This window comes from Antechinus flavipes, chromosome 3 (genome assembly GCF_016432865.1).
Source record: "Antechinus flavipes isolate AdamAnt ecotype Samford, QLD, Australia chromosome 3, AdamAnt_v2, whole genome shotgun sequence".
Taxonomy (NCBI): domain Eukaryota; kingdom Metazoa; phylum Chordata; class Mammalia; order Dasyuromorphia; family Dasyuridae; genus Antechinus; species Antechinus flavipes.
Window position 1 is genome coordinate 86,001,314 of NC_067400.1, and position 19,825 is coordinate 86,021,138.

The 19,825-nt window shown below is 36.4% G+C and overlaps 1 protein-coding gene across 2 annotated transcripts in view; it reads left to right on the plus strand.

Annotated features, from left to right (window-relative positions):
* Window positions 1–19,825, plus strand: part of NUFIP1 (nuclear FMR1 interacting protein 1) — a 56,262-nt gene that overhangs the window by 1,421 nt on the left and 35,016 nt on the right. For both annotated transcript variants that reach the window (XR_007951701.1, XM_051983845.1), the window contains exons 2-5: window positions 2,375–2,460; window positions 4,251–4,349; window positions 5,435–5,497; window positions 5,949–6,025. Coding sequence is in view for 1 of the 2 variants with exons in the window: in XM_051983845.1 (XP_051839805.1) it covers window positions 2,375–2,460; window positions 4,251–4,349; window positions 5,435–5,497; window positions 5,949–6,025 (325 nt within the window). In the remaining variant the exon portion in view is untranslated. The remainder of the gene's footprint in view (window positions 1–2,374; window positions 2,461–4,250; window positions 4,350–5,434; window positions 5,498–5,948; window positions 6,026–19,825) is intronic.

A 19,825-nucleotide genomic window follows, 5' to 3' on the forward strand; every position in this document is an offset into this window, starting at 1 on the left:
TTTACCTTACTGTGCTGCCTCTTTGGTTTAACTATTTCCTGTCTAAGGCTTCCTTTAGTTTCCCAGTAAAAGAAGATATAAAATCAAACAATATTCACCATCCCATTTTTCTAAGTAGTGAAAAGGAAAAGTGAGTGGCAAGAGAGCTTCAATTTAGATGTCTGAATAATAGAAGGGTCTTAATTGCCAAGGATGTTTTGTTTTTGTTTTTGTTTTTGTTTTTGTTTTTGTTTTTTAAATGAAGTATCAGTTGTAAGCCTTGGGAAAAGGTGATCCAATTTTAGTTGGGCAGAGTGAATGCTTTTGCGACAGGACTCTTTAAATTTTTAACAACTCTTGCTGGGCATGAAATTCAAGAATCAGATTTTATATAGTACATTAAAGTTGGAATAGTTAAATGGTTGAGATGATATTAAGAATAATACAATAAAGAAGACATATTGCACACAGAACTATTGCCACTTAACAAAATTCCTTAGAATACAGAGATTGCAGGATGACTGTAGCTGTGAAGATTTATCAAATGTTATTAGGGCAGAAAGTGATATGTAGGATTAGAAACTAAAATGACAGTATTGATAATGAAAATCCACCAAGAATGAAGTATCTCACTTTAGTTACTGACAAATTGTTATATGGTTCTTTTCATTTCAGTGGTGGCTTTTTTCTATTATAATTAAAGCTGCCAAAGGGACTTTATCAGTAGCTTTATCATCTGCTCCACTAGTTGTACATTTCAAGCTCTAGGTAATAATTAGTGATTATATAATACGTACTATATGTTGTGCATATAGTGCTTAGCACTTTCTAAATAATATTCATTTGATCTTCTGCAGGAGACCTTCCCCAGTCCCTCCAACTGCTAATATTTTATATATTCCTGTTCTTTCTCCCATTAAAATTCAGGAGACCAGAGGCTTTTTTTTTTTTTTTTTTTTTTTTTTTACATTTTCTTTATGTCTTTTAGCAGTGTATAAAATGTCAGTCCCCAGAAGGTTTTTATTTGAACTGTAGAAAAATAGTCAGAAGGAAAAATACCAAAGGTTCTCCTTGTCATTTAATGATATCCAGCCTCGATCTTTCTTGTTCAGACCTCGGTTTGAATTCTTTGAGTAGCTCCAATACTAGTGCCTCTACTTGCTCCAAAGTTTGCTAAATCTAACTGCTATATCAAAGTGAACTCCACATCTACCCAAATGTGGGTACCCAGTTGAAGAGGGAAGGCAATTATGTAGCCCTTGCTAAGCACTTTACAAATAATTATCTCATTTTATCATTACAATGACCCTATGAGGTAAATGTAGTTATTATCTCCATTTTACAGAGAAACTGTAAAACTGAGGCAAATAGAAGTCAAGTGACTGGCCAGTTAGTGTCTGAAACTGTATTTTAACTCAGCTCTTCCTGATTCCAGACCCAGTCTTTTATCTACTGTACTACCGGCTGCCTCCAGTTAAAGGCCAATCAAGTTGAAATATAATATTTAATAATGATAAAAATAATTCACATGTCACTTTAAAAAGTTTGCAAAGCTCTTTCATCGTAATCATCCTGTGTAGTGATCATTAATATTTTTTGTATTGCTCATCGTTTATTAGATTGAACAATTTTGATTTTATGAGACAAATAAATATGCTTGAAGGATATCTGTTAGTTAAGATTATGGAAATTATAAGCACTTCAGTCTTAGATAAGCACTGCAGATGAATAAGGGACTGAACCTACCATAAATAAGAAAAAGATGAGCTGCTTGGGACACATTTGATAAATTACACTGTTTTCTTTGAATTTAAGCACTTCACTGCCTTAGAAACCACTAATAGTGTTTTGGTTATATCACTTATATATTGGTCACTCTTGTTTTTCAGAAGAATCAAAATTGCTGGTGACTTAACAGGCTTTGCCCAGTTGGTATGGTAGAGTTGGCTGTACTCTGTTTCCAGTGGTGTCTGGGTATGCAAGGATTGTCATTAAAAGATCATCAAGGAAGTGTATGTTTGAAAGAACAGGTGAAACGTAATGTAGAAGAGTGAAGTTTAATGGATGGACATTTGACTATGGAATGAATGCCCTACTATCTTTGGAAGACAAAGGCCTAGGAAAGGCCTAAAGAAACTTAGAGGTTGAGAAGGAGTGGGTGGGTCAAAATCTACATTTGACATACAGTCACCCTAACATTGGTTTGAGTCTACTTTTTTGGTGAAAATGCCATCTCACCTAACTCACATTCTCCTGAAGGAGGAATAGTTGTATATTTCTGCTAATATCTAGCTTCTTTACTATATTTCTACCAAATTTGCTTCTTGACAAATACCCTGTGATGTATAGTTTAAAAATAATCATAAGTAACAATGGTTCCCTCTTTGTTTCATAGGCAGAAACTATAATTTCCCTAGGAAAAATCATGACAGATCAAATCGAAATTTCAAAAATCAACAAAGTGGAAACCAGAGACCAAAGGTATTAAAGATAAGTTTTCAGAGATACTCTTTGTTGCCTGTGTAAGGTTTTGTTTTTAGTTTCTTTCATGTGGATTGGGTTTCTTTTTCCTTCTGGGATAGTGTTTCTCTCTAGACATTAAATAAATGTTGATCAGACATGGAGGGGGGTGATATATTTGGCCATGCTATGCAATAGGCTGTGTTAATTTTATTTTTTTACCAAACTCCTATAGTGAATGCAGTGGAGAGTCCAGTCTACCCAATCTATAGACCAGGGCTTCTTAAACTTTTTCCATTTCTGAACCCTTTCCACCTGAGAAATTTTTACATGATCCCAGGTATGTAGGTATATAGAAAAGATCTACAAGTCAAACACTGATAGTCATGATTTTGCAACCCATACAATCAGTTATTAGATCCCATATAGGGTTATAAATCACAGTTTAAGAAATTGTGCTATTGATCATAAATAAAAACTTTCAAATTAGGAATTTTTTGTGTCTTGGGTAGAGTATATAATTTTAATTTGAAAACTTGCATATAAAATAAAATTTCGTAAAAATGTTCTGTAAATGCTGTGTAAGTGTTGAATTTAATATAAATATTAAATATATTTACTTGGAATAAGTCTACCTTTGAACTATTGAAAAAAAATTTTTAAACGTTTTAGTTATGTAATCACTTTAATTTAAATTTACAATGGTAAAATATGAAAATGGTTAACCTGCATTCAGGGATTCATTTTGTTTTGGATTAGTGAATAGAAAGATGATCTTGGAATCTGGAAAATCAAGGTTTAAATTCCTCCTCTGATACATTATGACTTTGAATACACATCAGTCAGAATATTTGCTGACTTGCATTATTAGAGGAAAGTGTCCTAAGTAGAATTTGTTTCACTATTGAAATCCAAATCTGTACTATCTTTCTTCTTCTTCTGTCTCTCTCTTTGTTATCATACAGTAGACATTTTGCAAAAAAGGAGAAAACTTTCTTTTTCTCATCTCGAGTTATTTTGTTTAAAGTAATAGACTATACTAATGCAACCTTGTGCTATACTTACACAAAAATTAATTTAACATCCAGATGATGCATTAATGTCTCTTTTTGCTAGTATCATTCTCTTTTCCTTTGTGTCCTATTTATCTAAATAGGTTCATATTTATCTAAATGAACAGAAAACATCTACCTGTGCCATTCATAGATTTCTCCCAAGAGCCATAGATTCTCTTTAAATCAGAATATTGGAAATAGAAGGATAGGAGATATTTTAATGTGATTACAGCTCACATATTGTGGTGGGTGCTGTTAGACTTGTTCAATATCATCTAACTAGCTTCCTTTAAACATTTTATATTCATGTTTCATGGCAGTTTTAGTATATTTCCTTCAGAAATCCAGCCAGTTTTAGAATTTATTTCTTTACATTTAAATCAACACGTATTTATTGTGTGTCTGCTATATGCAAAACACTATTCCAGGTTTCAGGAATACAAAGAAAAAGTGAAATAGTTTCTGTCCTCAGAGAGCTTGTACCCTAAGATGAGACACGTGTGTGTGTGTGTGTATGTGTGTGTGTGTGTGTGTGTGTGTGTGTGTGTGTGTAAGTACACAGAATATAGACAAAATAAATGCAACTTAATTTTGAGTGGGAAGGTAAATATTTTCTAATGTTAGTATTTAATCAAAATAATTTATTTTCTAGTTATCCATATTCTGATATTGAAGTTGTTTTGGTGACTATTAAAGGTTTTCTTTTTCAAGGAATGATAAATATATAAAAAGATTGCTTTTGTTTTTTAATCACAGAAAAATAAAGAGCCAGTTTATACCCATTTCTGTGATACTTGTGATCGTGGCTTTAAAAATCAAGAAAAATATGATGAGCACATTTCTCAGCATAGAACAGTAAGTCTTCTTTTCTGATTGTTCCCTAATTTTATATCTCTTAACAATTTCAAATTCATTTCCATAAGATTGGTAACTTTGATAAATGTAGCATGCTAGTGCTTCCTAACATCTAGCAGGATAGACTGAAATTGTACTGATCACAGGATTTGACAAATTGACAGCCTGTTCTGGGCCATACCCCCTGTTGTGGGGAGTTTCATTTCTTCAGGGATCAGGCAGTTGATAATTGGGTAGTTGAGAAGCTCCCATGTGTCCTTTTTAAATTTTTGTCTTTTTTAAAAGAATCTAGCTGTTTACATATACATGACTTCCCAGGGTGGTTATCAGGGTCAAATAACAAAACATAAAATGCTTTGTAAACCTTAAAGCATTTTATGAATGCAATGTTAGCTAGCTATTATAGTCATCTCCATGCCCCAAATTCCTTGGGGTGGGTCTGATCCTTCCTATTCCCTTCCTTTTGGTGATTGATTATAGGCCTTTATCCCACCTGCAAAGTAACCATAAGGTTACAACGTCTATATCTATGGTACTTTATTAAATGAATCCTCAAGTAATCGTCACCTTGTGTTAGAAGGCAAAGAAAAGAAAATCTTAGTTGTTTTAGACAGAAGTCCTTTAAACTTCCCTTTAAGCACTCTTAAGACTAGTTAAACTTCATTCAGAGTGTTTTTCTTCCTTCCTTCCTTCCTTCCTTCCTTCTTTTTTCTCTCTCTCCTTTCCTCCCTCCCTCCCTCTCTCCCTTCTTTCTTCCTTCCTTCCCTTTCTCCTCTCTCTTCTCTCCTCTCTCCTCTCTCCCTTTCCTTCTGAGATGATCCTGACATTCAGGTAGCAAAAGGAACTGATAAGTATACTTGATCTCCATTTTCAGTATATGAATCTCTTTCTGAATCTCTCTGTTCTGGAATGATGTTTTTTTCTGTTCTTGATTTAACCATTGAGAGGTAAAAAGTTTTACCTTGAAAAACTTAATTGATTATAAGAACATACTGGATACAGGCATTGTCTGCCTTGTTGCAAGATAAGTTTCATGTGAAAAGTAGTGAATAATGTTTTTTGTTTTTTTTTTTTAATTACCTCAGTGTTCGGTGGATGGTTGCAGTTTTAGTGCGCATGAAAAGATTGTTCAGATTCACTGGAGAAATGTAAGTTATCACTCTTATGTTTATGTTTAGATTTACCAACCTCTTAGTTCACCAATTCTACAGTGATTATGGCATAGAATGGAGTATGGTGATATTTAATTTTTTAATCTTGTTATCTCCTCAGCTACTTCATTGTCAAATTAAGAAGGTAAATAGGAGGCTTAATGTTTTATCAGTTTACGATAGATTTATATGATTTTGTTAAAATGATCTGGCAGAACCTTATTACTAGTACAACTTTCTCTTCTCTGATAGACAGTACTGGATTAGTCATTAGGGGAAAACACCATGTGAAAATAACCAATAACTACTCATTTGGTAGCTTTATTATGGCTGGTGCTGAACTTGGTTTTCTATGTGAAGCCTCCATTGCTCCCCTGGGATCTGATCAGATTTCCAATAATTAGAGGCAGACTCACTTTGATATTATAAACATTCTTTTCTTTCTTAGGTGCATGCTCCTGGTACCAAGCGGATAAAGTTAGATACTCCAGAGGAGATTGAAAAGTGGAGAGAAGAGAGAAGAAAGTGAGTAAGAATTCAGAAGGGGTTAAGTCTTTTGCTGTTAAGGCTGGGAATTTCAGATTGATGAATTTGCTGGACTTTATGCCTCACACATCATTTTTAAAACCCAGGAAATTTGATCCTAGAGAAGTAGGAATGGTAACTGACTGAATAAAATAGCAGAATGAAGGTTTGGGAGACAGGATCCATAAACATTATTATAACTGTTTACTATTCTTTATTTCTTAGATTTGGGGAGGGTGTGTGTGTGACTTAATGAATTTTTGTTTTATTATTTCTATTACTAGTAGTAATATTAGTACTTCTGCTACATTTTAGAGCATTTTTAGGTTTAGAGTGATATTTCATCACAACCACTTATCAGGTGAGTAATATGAGTATTCTTGCCTCCATATAGGTGAAAAAGCCAAAAGTTTCAGTAAGATTCCCCAAAGTGCTAACTTGGATCACAGCATGTGCTCAGATTTAAATCTGATTCCTTGCCTGTCACTTTTCTTATTATGAAAGGATGTTTTTCTTCTTATAAGATAATTAAATATGTCTATTATCCTATGGTACTTTTTATGTGTTTAAGATGATGAAATACATTGCCCTTGTGGATTGCAAAGAATACTAGACTAGGAGTTAGAAACTTGGGAGCTAGTCTTGACTATAGGTAATGTTGTGATTCCAGGCAAATGATTTTTGTCCAAGAAATGGGGAGGGGTGTAATGGGGTGATTAGATTAGATAACATTAGATGGCATCTTTAGTTCTGTTGGTCTTTGTCTTAATCTATATAGGCATTATTGTAATGAGATTTTTCTAGTGTGTAATGCCTTAAATTTTCCTCCCATGCTTTTACAAATATAAATTCTAAAAATAAAATAAATATTGTCCTTGCCTTCCATCTCTCTCTTCTTGTCAAAGAGAGGTATTTGTTGTCATTTTGTTCATTTTGGTGTTTCTTGTCTTCTTATATATAGTGATTACTTTGTATCAGTTTAAAATCTGTAGGAAATGTTGATAATCTCTTTTGCTGTCTTTCCTTATCTGTTTTCTATTCTCTCGCATCATAACTTATTGAAATAAGTCAGGTTGAAGCTTCTATATTTATATTGTAACAAGAAAGAAAAGAAAAAGAAAAGCACTTCATCAAAACTAACCTGTCTATTGACCAAACCTGATAGAATATACAATCTGATCTCTATTTTCCACATTCTCTCCCTGTAGTCGGCTTTGCATTGATGTCACTATTAAAATGTAGCTCTCTTCAAGGTGATCTTTTTGTTTATTTTTGTCATAACTACAGCAAAGTGAGATGTCCTTGATGTTTCTTTGTTGCCTTTGGGCAGAAATGAAACCAACTTTGCTAGCTTTTTAAATTTGTCTCTTAATAAAAATTTGGGAGCCATTTTTCCATTTCATTGCAATTTTGTTCTATATCCTGGTTTCATTTATAGTGAGAATACCAATGTGAGTGTGCTTCAGTTTTTACAGGAATATGTTTATCAATAATAATATTTGGGCAAAGATAGTCATTTTTTATTAATAATAGCTAGTATTTATGATTTAAGTGATTAAATTACAACTTAAGTGATTTATGGTTTGTAAAATACTTTGAAGATTTTTAGATCTTGTGATCTTCACAATAATGTTATGAACTAGATATTCTTACCTCCACTTTATAGATAAGGAAACTGAGGCTTGGAGAAGTTAAAGGACTTGTTTAAGATCATGTCACTTAGTAAGTTATTATTATATATTTTTTTTTTTCCCCTTTTGGGAGGCAGTTGGGGTTAAGTGACTTGCTTGGGGTCATACAGCTAAGAAGTGTTAAGTGTTTGAGGCTGGATTTGAACTCAAGTTCTCCTGACTCCAGGAGTGCCATCTAGCTGCTCCTACTTAGTTAAGTTATTGAGGAAGCTTTTGAACTTAATATTTCCTGAGCAATCTATCCATTATGGCACTTTGATATCACAATTAGCTAATTTGTTGATAGATGGTTTAAAAATTGTGGATGCCTTTTGCTGTCTTCCTACCATCATTAAAATAGCAAAACCAAAACAAGACAGCCACACAAAGCAAAAGGCCCTTTTATTTATTCATTTGATTATATAAGAAAGCATGAAACAAGAAATTCATCTCTAAGGGGCCATCCCGACTAGTGATAGAATTGATAGAACTTGCCCAAGCTTACATACTCCCATAAAAAAGCATTCAAGAACCTTGGTCATTCATTCCACGAGGCATACAAGTAAGAATTTTATGAAAGCAATGGGAAAATAAAGCTCCAGATACATGACATGAGATCCAGTGAAGCTAGGTCACCCCAAGAGCACTGAAACATGAAATGAGAACAGCAAACTGAAGAAAAATGCAGCAATTCTGGCAAAATTTCTATAGCAAAATTTTATCTTTAAAAGTCTGGAATGCCTGTGTCCACAATCTGCCCACAGATACTTATTAGCTGTGTGACAATTAAGTGTTAAGAGGCGAGTTACTTAAATGTGCCTCAATTTCTATATGCTATGTGTGCCACCAAAATATAATATTCTTCTCTAAAATATAATGTTCTCTGGGAGCAGGTTTCTTGGGGAACTTCTGGGAGCAGCTTTTCTTTCAGTTCAGTATAATCACCCCAAATGCCGCTAGGAGTTAAAGTAAAAATCCTATATTGTCTCCTTCCTTGGGCCTGGTTAGCTTTTTTAGAGGCCTCTCTCCTTGGTTTCAAGAGCTCCTGCCACTAATCTTTTGCCTCTGTCAGCTTCAGCCTCCAGTCAGCACAAAGGTGAAATAGGCTTGTGTCTTAGTGGGCTTGTCCTTTAGTAGGCTCCTCCTTATGTATGCTTTCTTAAAGGTGTGAATCTTGTGGAACTCTAATGAGTACTAAGTACATTAATGTACTCAGAGAACTGTTAAGTACCATGCTAAGTTAGATAATTATTGTCTCTTATCAATTCCTCTGACTTAGTACCTCATGACAAACCATTCCAATTGGTCTTCCTGGAAAACCTTAAATAGAATCACAAAGAGTTGGACACAAATGAAAATGACTGAACAACAATAGATAACAGACAATACTGAAGGCTCTTATGGTACCTTAACCAGTTCAGGCACTGCTTCTCTGTATCTGAAAATTGTAAGCAAAACAAAACAATAGATCTAAGGAGAAGAGAAACAGTATCATCCAGAGTCTTAATCAGATCTTTTGTGAAACTAACCTGGCTTCCATGCTGCCTCTTGAAATTGCTTTTGGTTTTTCTCTGGTTTAGTTAATGTGATCAAATCAAAATTGTTGGTTAAAGGATAGCTGTAGAGCTCTGGGAGTAAAGTGAATTAGTTATTTTCACTGTTGGAAAAACTTAATTGTTAATTCAGGCCAACAAATACATTAATGCATTAGGGCCATCAGTAAGCCAATTCATTTAAATAAATAGGTCACTTATTACAAAGAGAGGATTTGGGTCGTGAGTGAAGAAGTCACAAGCATTAAATTTCAAATAGGAAGGAGGCAGTTTGTCTATGGTGACTTGATGGAAATGATGGAATTTTAAAAATGTTTTCATTTGACTCACTTTTGTTTATTTTTGAATATTGTTCTTCCCCCGTCCTCACCCTACCATGAGCTTTATATAAGGATTTTAAATGAAAGACAAAAAATGAGAGATACAAAAACAGCTGCTACGTTTTGAATTGTGAATACAAAATATACACAGAATCGTATACTCTTTTACTTCTGCAGTGAACAGAAAGACTTTTGCTCATCTCTTTTCAACAGTTAAGTTGAGATGCTGTAATGACACATTTATTACCTCTGTAGAGTTTTACAGTTTAGGTTTTCTAGTTATTAGATATATTGTTTTCCTGGTTCTCTCTGCATAAATGCTTATTTGTTCCTTTCTGTGTTTCTTTGAATTTTTTTTAACTGCAATTGTTCCTTAAAATGCAGTAATACTCCATTAGTTAGGTATCACATTTTATTTAGCAAAAATTGTGGGGTTTTAAGAGCTGCTATCAGGAAAGAAGCTACTGGCCAACTGGACTATTAGGCTTATGCAGGGAAAGTGTCTCCTAGAAAGAAGCTCATTAATGAAATAAAATGATGGATAAAGTAATCATATGTTAATGAGAGCATGAGAAAATGAGGTGGTCTGGTGAATCTGGTGGAAATCCTTGAAGCACCATCACTATCAGCGTCATAATAGTCATTCGTTTTTATAAAGTGTTCCTGAAGTCTTAATCTCATATTAAGCTCTAAAATTTAAACCTGCACTAATGGAAATGCCCTGTATCATTTTTAAATTTATGGAATAGTCACTCTCTTTGGAGTTGTTGAGTTACTACATGATCCACGTGGGTCATGCACATATTGACTTAGAAATCCATGTAATAACATTATTTATATTTGATCACATTTTTATTTAATTGTTAAATATTTCCCAATTGCCATAGGCACTTCTGTCTTACAACAGTACTGGAGGATGGAAGGAGATGTGGGCAGGAGCTGAAGGACGGAAACTTCTTTTAACTACAGTTCTGCAGTTATTTTCCCCATTGGTTGTCAGTGTTCTGAAGAAAGAAGTGATGAAATAAGACAAATTAGGGGTCCTCTTGTTAGGGGGGGAACAAAACTTTTTGCTTGCTGATGCTTGTCCTTCATTGAGTAGAATCCTTGCAGGCCTCTGTCCATGTTTTGGAGGATGCATGGAGAGATAATAAAGGGGCAATAATGTAGATACAGAGTCACCTTCCTTTAGAGACTCGGGGTTCTTACTTAACCTGTTTTGTGGCAAGGATCTTCTTGACAAGTCTAATGAAGCCTCTTGTGGTACCTTAATACCTTATCCCTTCTCAGGATAATAATTCTAAATGCAAAAAATCTAGGATTACAAAAGAAACCAATTATATTGAAAATCATGTATCAAAATATTCCAAAAAAAAGCAAGTTCATAGATACTAGGTTAAGGATCCCTACTTGAGAGAAATTGGAAATGTCCAGGACACCAAGCCCCTTCCCACCACAGAAGTTTGCTCCATGAACTTGGGAGCAGATAGAGAGGGAAGCAATCGCATCTCATTGAAAAGTCAGTGATGTTATAAAAACTTGAAGCTCAGTCAGGGCATCAGGGAAACTATTTTGATAAAACTGTATGTGGGGCATTTGTGCCTATCTTCCTCGCCCTTCCGCTATTCTGTTTCCTTGTCTTGATTTGATTTCAACTTTGCACTCCTGCCATTGCCACTCCTGGTGCAATCCCATATCACCTCATGCTTGAACTATACTGCAGTAGCCCACTGGGGGTCTGCAGCCTCCAGCCTCTCCCCACCCTTGCCCATCCTCCATTCTCCATTCTTCCCAAGCAGAAGATAGTTGTTATTGAGGGGGTGATGAATGGAGATGTGGAAGGTCTCCTAAAAGATAGTGTTTGAGATGACTTTTAAGGGTGGCTGGATATTTCACAAGAAAGAGGGGAACAAAAGAATATCATACCTAGTATCAGTAACACTCGTGATACTCTTGAAGATGTTCTTTTTCTTCATGTATGTGTCTTTATCATCTCAATTAGAGGCCAATTCCAACCAGTCTTATATGTTTCTGTATCCTTTGCAGCCCTGTATCTAGCCCTTATAGTCTTATTGAATAGTAGACACTCAAGGCTGTTAGTCTTAAGTTTAGAAAATATTTTCATTATTGGTCTGTTAGAATTTGTAACTGAGATAAGTTATAACTTATTGGAGACTTTTTTCTAAGAGTAAGAATTGTCAGTGTCCCCCTTTTAATGTATGACTCACCGTGCTCAATAGCATAACTAATAGTACTTCTGCCACTTTGTAAAAAACACAAATTCTCATTGTGTGAGACAATCACCTAAAAGTCGCATGGAGCCGCTGCTTTCATTTCTTAATGCAGACTTTGCCCCCTTGTGGTATCGTGCAACAAGTGCTCATTCACTTAGTCAGTGGGTTTGCTCCATCTTCTGGGTGGGTACAAATTGGAGGAAAGGTCATCATGAGCCTGGGGCAGAAAGTTGGTGGAGGGCTTTTTAAGGACTGTGGTTAGAAATTGGGGTGCTGAGGGGGCAGACTAGTGAACAGGGCCTAAGCCTTGACTCAAAGGAGGATTGAGAGCCGGAAGAGGATTTTAAAGATTGCAGACTCCAGTATTTTATAGATCAGTAAACTGAGACCCATGGGGATTTGAACTGTGGGTCTTTGGCTCCAGTGTTGTCCTTTCCCAAATGTCTTCCTTACTAGAGACAGGAGCCTGACTTGGACCTTGCAACAGAAGACTCAGAATATGAGGTGATCTGGCCATGACGTAGCGTTGTGACTGTCAGAATTAAGATTAGTGTCCAGTGTTCTGGCTTATTTACCAGCAATTTGCTCATATGTTGGATTCATTTCAATTTAATTAAAAGGCGACCCCAAGGTTGCAAGATTGAGGCTTGAAGGCCAGTGCTGGAAACTGGAAATGGTGTTTTGGGAAAGGATGATGGTATAGGCTCGAATATAATTTACACTTGTTGATAAATTGTTTTGTCTTCAATCATTTTTTTTTTTTTACCAGTTCGAATAAATTGTGTTAGCTCTTCCAGGACAAGAATAAAAGTGTCTCTTTTTCTTTTTTCTTTTTCTCTTTCCTCCTTAAGCCCTCCCAAGCCAGACCTCAGCCTGTGTCCTGCACCTAGTAGGGGCCAATTAGATATGGATTCCCTAAGTATTCATCTAAAACACTAAAGTTTCTTAGGAGAAAAAATTTAAACTATCTTCACTTAGGATTTCTAAAATACCAGAACTAGTTACCAAGGTAAGTTATAGATTTTTTCTTCCCTTGAGGTCCTTAAAAACCAAATAGTTATACATCTGATTCCTGAGGAGGTTTTCATAATATATTCATCATCTGTCATTTCCATAGCACTTAACTATCGACATTCCCAGATGTTCTTATATGATTTCCTCATATATGTGTTTGATAGAATTTTTTGGAGTATTGCTTCAAATTGCTTGATTTTTTTCAAAAAAATAAGTTTATAATTTCCTTAATATAAATTTCTGTATTAGTTTTTTTTTTTGGTAAAACCATATTTTTTATTTCTTAGTCTCAACCCATCTTGATTATTTTTAAATGGCAATTGTCCTTTAAAATGAAGTAATTTTACAACCTTCTATCAATAATTCTTTTTTAATTGTACCTGGACTTGTATTGAAGTCACCAATGTCAGGGTTCACATTGGAAGATCTTGTGAAATGTTTTGTAGATTTTTCTCTATATTTCACTGCATCATAAAATAAAAACTTTAGAGCTCAGAAATGCTCTTTCCCAACTTAATTATTTTACAGATGAGAAGATTGAGTCCCAGAGTAGTTCTGTGACTTGCCAGATGGTTATCCAATATTAAGTCACAGAGCCAGACGATGAACTTGGGGTTCAGATCTCATGTGCTCAAAGCTTTCATCATCTTCATATCAGAAAATGAAGAATCTCCCTTTCCCATCATATCACATTTACAGTTCTTCCTAAAGTTTTCATATTCTTGCTTATGCTTAGAAGACATATTGAATCAAGCTGGCTATGTTAAAAATTGTCCAAATTATTCAGAAAAATTTTTAGAGTGTAGGATATAGGAAATTTTTTTCAAAGATTCATTTTGTAAATTACTTCTTTAGCTGAATTAAAGGTAAGTAAAGGAGGTCTACTGTGTTTAATTGAAAGCTAATTTTAGAATTAATTTCTAGTGTCCAAAGGCTATTTATTATTCGTTTTTTTCCCCCTTTAGTGGCATTTTTGGAATTGCTTAGAAAGGCATGGCTTTTCAAATGTCTATCTCTGTTTCTCTCTGTGTATGTAGATGACTTAATTGCTTAGAAAAGCTTAGAAAGGCTTGGCTTTTCAAATATGTTTGTCTCTGTGTATATATATGTAGATGACTTTTCCATGCTTTGGCCTAAGCAAAAAAGGTAGTAGAAGTTTGTGGTTCAAGTGAGATTAAAAGGAGAAAAACAACTCTAATCTAGAGTCCACTAGGTGGTGTAGTTACATATTTCTTTTAGTACTAGTTACTTTTGTTATGAGAGAATTCTGTTTAATGCCGTATCTTGAAAATTTGGAATGCCAACAAGGCAAAGTCAGAAAGAGGGAAAGAATGAGCAGCTTCTTTAGGAAGCCTCTGACTCTGACTCTTTCCTTGGTATTGTATATATGCAGCTGGAAGGAACTTTGAAGGTGAAAGGATCTGGCCCCTTCTTTTTACAATGAAGAAAAGAGGCCCAGAAGGACTAAGGAAAAAGGGTTACCCGGGAAGCAGTTTGGCTTCTGGTCCAGCCTTCATAGATGCATCCAGGGAGTTCCCGATATGGGCATTTCATCCTTGTGTTCTTGAGTCTGACGTGGCACTTTGAAAGCATTTCTTTATATATTCAGAGGTGTGATTCCCATCAACCCTGTCTAGCCTGGGCAGGCTTGCAGAAGGCCTTCTGTCCAGTTGGAGGGGCTCCCAAAAGCTCGCTTGTAGCCAGTCCTGTTCCAAACAAGAGTGACTTCTCCAGGCTCCTTCTGCCAGTTTGCAGGCGTCTGGTGAGTGGGAACCAGCTCACCTGGTTTTGGTGAGGTTTTGCTCTCCTCTGTCTCCTGACAGGCTTCAGTTTGCCTCTTGCATCTTGTCCCACTTTGTTCTCCCCTCTGCGCCAAGTAGAGCCAATCTGACTGCTCTGCTCTGCCCTAAAACTGACCCCGAGTCTTTTCTTCATGTCTTCAGGCCCAGCATTGCTCCCTTCATCAGATCATCTTCTTGGAGCATGTTCTTCAGAGCTCTCATCCTCCTGCTGGCCTCTGGACAGGTCCAATTGACTCTTAGAGCTGACCGGTGTTCCCTATGCAACCCGACTGGGGGGTGCACGGTCCCTTGTGCTAATGCTTTTGCACCCTGGGACAACATTGCCCTTTTAGACTGCCGGGTCATCCTCTTGATGCATAGTGAGCTTGCAGTCCGCTGAAAGCTCCACATCTTTTTCTCACTCTTAACCATGAAATCTGAACTATTCACTTTTCTCCTGTAGTGAGCGAATTGAAAAGATCTTTTTTGAAACCTTGGTTTAAGCAAAATGAAGTGACACGATGACATGTTCCCACTGCTTAGCACAGTGCCTAACACCACAGTAGGTGCTTAAAAACCAATGCCTGAACACAGCCATTGGCACAGTCAGATTTGGGGTGCTTAATTAGGGCTGTTCTGCCTAAGGGAAGAAACTCTTTGCAGATTTTGATCTTAAATAATTGTAGGAACAAGGAATAAATTATTTTCCTTGGTATTCTCTGGATTTGTTATTCCAAGTGTACTTCAGGAACTTGAACTGTATCCTGTATCAAAGAGTCCTACTGTTTAAGAGGGTGGGCTTTTCCTTCTTCTCACAGCTCCTGCTTCCTGGAGGGTGGAGGTAAAAAGCATTAGGTATTTTATGTTGGTGGGGTGGGTTCCGGATTGTTTGTAAGAACATAGCATGCTTCAGAGACAGCTAAAATAATGCTTGAATTTTTGTCTTTGTAACTAAATCAAATACTTCTTGTTTCCCCTCTTGAGGTGGCTTTGTTTTCTAGTACCTTCACTTTCTCTATTTATTTCTAACTTAATAGCCCTCATTTGAGCAAATAAGAAGAGGATAAAACTTGGAGGAATATATAAACTCATTTCCCAGATTCCTCTAATTAATTAATTAGACTCTTAAGAATGTGAAAGGGACTTTGTGAGACCATCTCACATGATTATACTGAAATTTTGCTGTGAAAAGGATCTTAAAAATTTTCAGAGAACGAGAATTCTCTGTTCTCCCCCTTCTCACGCATACTTAACTGAGTTTTTTCTTAATGCTATCATGGAAGCCCTATTTATTCATCATTTTTTCATTGAAGTTTTTGTCCGTTATCATCGTTTGTCAACAGCTGATATTGATGTGTACTGGAATATTTGCTCTATATTGGAGAGAGGTAGTGTCAGTCGGCATTTATTAAGTGCCTCTTGTGTGCTGGCCACTGCTATGTGCTGGGAATATAAGAAACAGCAAAAGAAGGTCCCTGGTCTAACAGGGGAGGCAACTTGCCAGCAGTACAAACAAGAGATACACAGAAAAGGATATCAGCCGAATAAAAGAGGATTGGAAGAGTTTTTCCTGCAGCAGGGAAGCTGGGAGGCCAAGAAAAGGAGGAAGATTATTCTGGGTAGGGGTGACAGCCAGAGAAAAGGCCTAGACTTAGGAGATAGAGGGTCTAGTGCGGGGAGCAGCTGGAAGGCAAGTGTCATTGAATCCCAGAATATGGGCAGGGCCATAGGTGTGAGAGGTGGGAGGCAGCCTAAAGGCTACTGGATTTGGAACTTGAGACCCAAATCCCACCAAATTCTAGTAGCTATAGACAAACCACTTAGCATTTGTGCCTTTGTTTTCTCTATAAAACAAGGAGGTCGATTTGGATAGTTTTTACAAACCAACCATTATGGCAAAGAATTGGAAACTGAGTGGGTGCCCATCAGTTGGGGAATGACTAAATAAGTTATGATATATAAATATTTCAGAGAGGCCTGGAGAGACTTGTATGAACTGATGTTGAGTGAAATAAGCAGAACCAAGAGAACACTATACACAGCAACAATAAGATTGTGTCATGATCAGTTATGATAGACTTAACTACATCAAGACAGTGATCCAAGACAGTTCTAATAAAAATGCAATCTGCATTCAGAGAAAGAACTATGAAGACTGAATGCAGATCAAAGCATATTTTCCCTTTTTTTTCCTTTCTTGTAGTTTTCCCTTTTGTTCTGATTCTTATTTTATAACATGATTCAGATGGAAATAGTTTAACCTGTATCAGATTACTGGCTATATTGGGGAGTAAAAAAGGGAGGGAGGAGGTGAAGGAGAGGGAGAGACAAGTTTGGAACTCATTTTATAAAAGTGAATGTTAACAACTACATGTAATTGGCAAAAATAAAATACTTTTGAATGGGGAAAAAAAATAACCAATCCATTCCTGTTCTAAATTGTTAATCCTGTGATCTTCATGTAAAAGGCACAGATAGCAAGTGGCCTACAGAGATTGGATGCACATAATTAGGCAGTCACAGTGATTCCCTTCATGTGGATAAGGGACTTTTAGGAATGGACATGAGAGGCTAACTGTGTTTCTAGATGGGCAGTAAGATGAGTAGCCCTGGATGTGTGGGTGTAGACAAAGTGGGGCCAAGAGAAAGCTATCATCCTACCTTATCAAGCTCTTGTGCAGTTTGTCTTAAGATGGAGAACAGCCAGTAACCATCTTCTCTTTTTTAAAAAAAAAAAAGCCTCTTTGTTGTTACCTTGCAAACTTTCTTTTCACCAGCTGGATATTTGTAGTTCTTATAGCCTTTCTTCATGGATCTGCTCTGAATCCTCTGCGTTTTTTACATTCCGCTCTAGTTCAGGGGAACAGAACCAGGCCCTGCCTCTCACTGTTCTGTGTAAATGTTTAGCTCACATTGAACTAGGCAATAAATGGTTCTTGTTATCAAGTGCTATAAGCCCTGCCTTAAGCTTCTTGGACTTTGGTTCTGAAACCTGTGTTTCTTCTGTTGGAGAAATCAGCAAATTTTAATTTTTGTAATTCAGCAATTCAAGATATGGAACTGTCTTTCTCTGTAAGCTCTAAGTAGAAGAAAGTGGGGATAATGCTGTTAACAGTAAAAAGTCTTTGAAAATTGAGAATGTCAGTGGGCTTTTTGAGGGATTAATACCCAAGAAGAAGAAGTAAGACTGCTTTCAATTGGGCAGGAGGTCAGGAAAGGAGGGCAGTCCTGTTCAGAAGAAGCATTTATTAGCTGTGGCAAGATTGGCCCCTCTCCCAGTTAACATAGGCATCAGGCCCCTGTACCCTTCAGCTTCTTAATCCACAAGCTCATGGAGACCTTGGCTTCTTGCTACCCTCCAAACCCTGAACACTGGTGCCTTTGGCCAAGGCAAGAGAAATTGAGATTTTCTGTTAGCCCCTTGTAACTACAAGTACATTCTCCATATATGTACCATTACATGGCATAGCTGGGATCCATAATAATGGTAGTAAAGATTGTATTTCAGTTACCATGTGATAAATAGATTTTCTTCCTTCCTCTTTCCCACTCTCTCCTTCCTTCTTCTCCCTCTTTTCATCCCTCTCTCCTTTTCTCTTTTCTTCCTTCTTTCCTCATGCCTTCCCTTCCTTTTTCTCCCTCCCTCCCTCTCTCCTTCTCTCTTCCTTTCCTTCTTCCCTTCCTTCCTCTTGCTGGTATGAGAACCTGGCCTTAGGTATGACATTGCTTCTGTAAGAAACTATGTTCCAGGTTCCCAATATACTGACTTAAAAACCAGGTTGAAACACTATATAAGATGGTGTAAGTTGTGAATTGCTGAAGTCCTGCTTGTTTTTTAAAAGTCTCTGACTGTGTTATTGGTTGCTGGGCCTCTTATTATCTCTCCATCATGACCTCAGGAGCATGTTCCCTTATTCTTGTTTATAATCAGCCAGCTCACTTGGGTGGCTGTGTGGTCCAGTAGCACTAACATGGGATCTAATGAGAGGATCTGGGTTTGTATCCTGCTTCTAATCTTTGCTGCCTTTGGGACCTTTGGGACCAGTACCACTTAGCCTCTCTAGAGTTTTTTCCTTTGGAAAATGAAAAAATGAGATCAGGTGGTATCTGAGGTCCTCTGGGCTCTTTGTAGTTCCCATCTTGCCTGTGTATAATTTTTCCCCCCTTACCCAGATAAGTCTCCCTAAATTTTCCTTATTGAAATATATTTATGCTGGTTGTTTCTGACCATTTTCCAATCATCAATGCTATTTTTATTGTACCACTTTTTAAAAAATAGCATTTTTTCCCTAATTATATGTCAAGACAGTTTTTAAGCATTCATTTTTACAAGATTTTTAAATTCTATATTTTTCTCCTTCCTCACCTTTCTTTGTATTTAAAGATAATTTTGTGTAGATTATATATGTGTTGTCATGTAAAATTTATTTTCATAGTAATTACAGCTTTGAAAAGAAGAAGCAGTATACCACTTTCCAATCCTTTCTTCCTGGGTCTGAGCTACTGTGTAATTTATTTAGATTTTTGTCATTTGCAAAATTTAAAGAACCAATCAAAGAAGCAGACTGGAATTTAGTAAGCACTGATAGTGTACTAAATGTTAACAGTGATGGAAAGTGAGAAAATCTCTGCTCAGGAACTTATATTCTAACAGGGACAGCAAGTACATAGACAATCATAAAATGAAAGTGAACACACATGCCAAGTAGTTAAATTCAAAGTAATTTGGGAGGGGAATCATTACCTGTTGGGACCACCAGAAAAGATTTCATGCAGAAGGTGGTGCTTGAGCTAACCTCTTGTCTGTGTCTCTCCCTATCAGTTATTACCTATCCATCTTTATCTGCTTATTACCTGAATCTATCATATGTCCACATATCACTTGTCCATTTGTCTATCTGGTCTCCATATACCTGTCACCCAACTTTATCTATTATCCCAATCCATCTCTTGCTACCTATCTTTTTTTTTTCCTCACTTATCAATTTCTTTGCCTATATTTATGAATCATAGAGGTGATAATTATACCCATGGGAGTTGATAAGATTATTAATGGAGAATGTAGAGGAGGAGAAGAAGTTAGGATGAGACCTTGGGGATCACCCAGTTAGGAGGTGTGAGATGGATGAGACCCAGTAAGTTAGGCAAATGGAGAACAAGCAGAGAGCAGTTTGGGAAAAACCCAAAGAGAAGAGAATTTGAAGGAGGAAAGGGTGGTCACCAGCGTC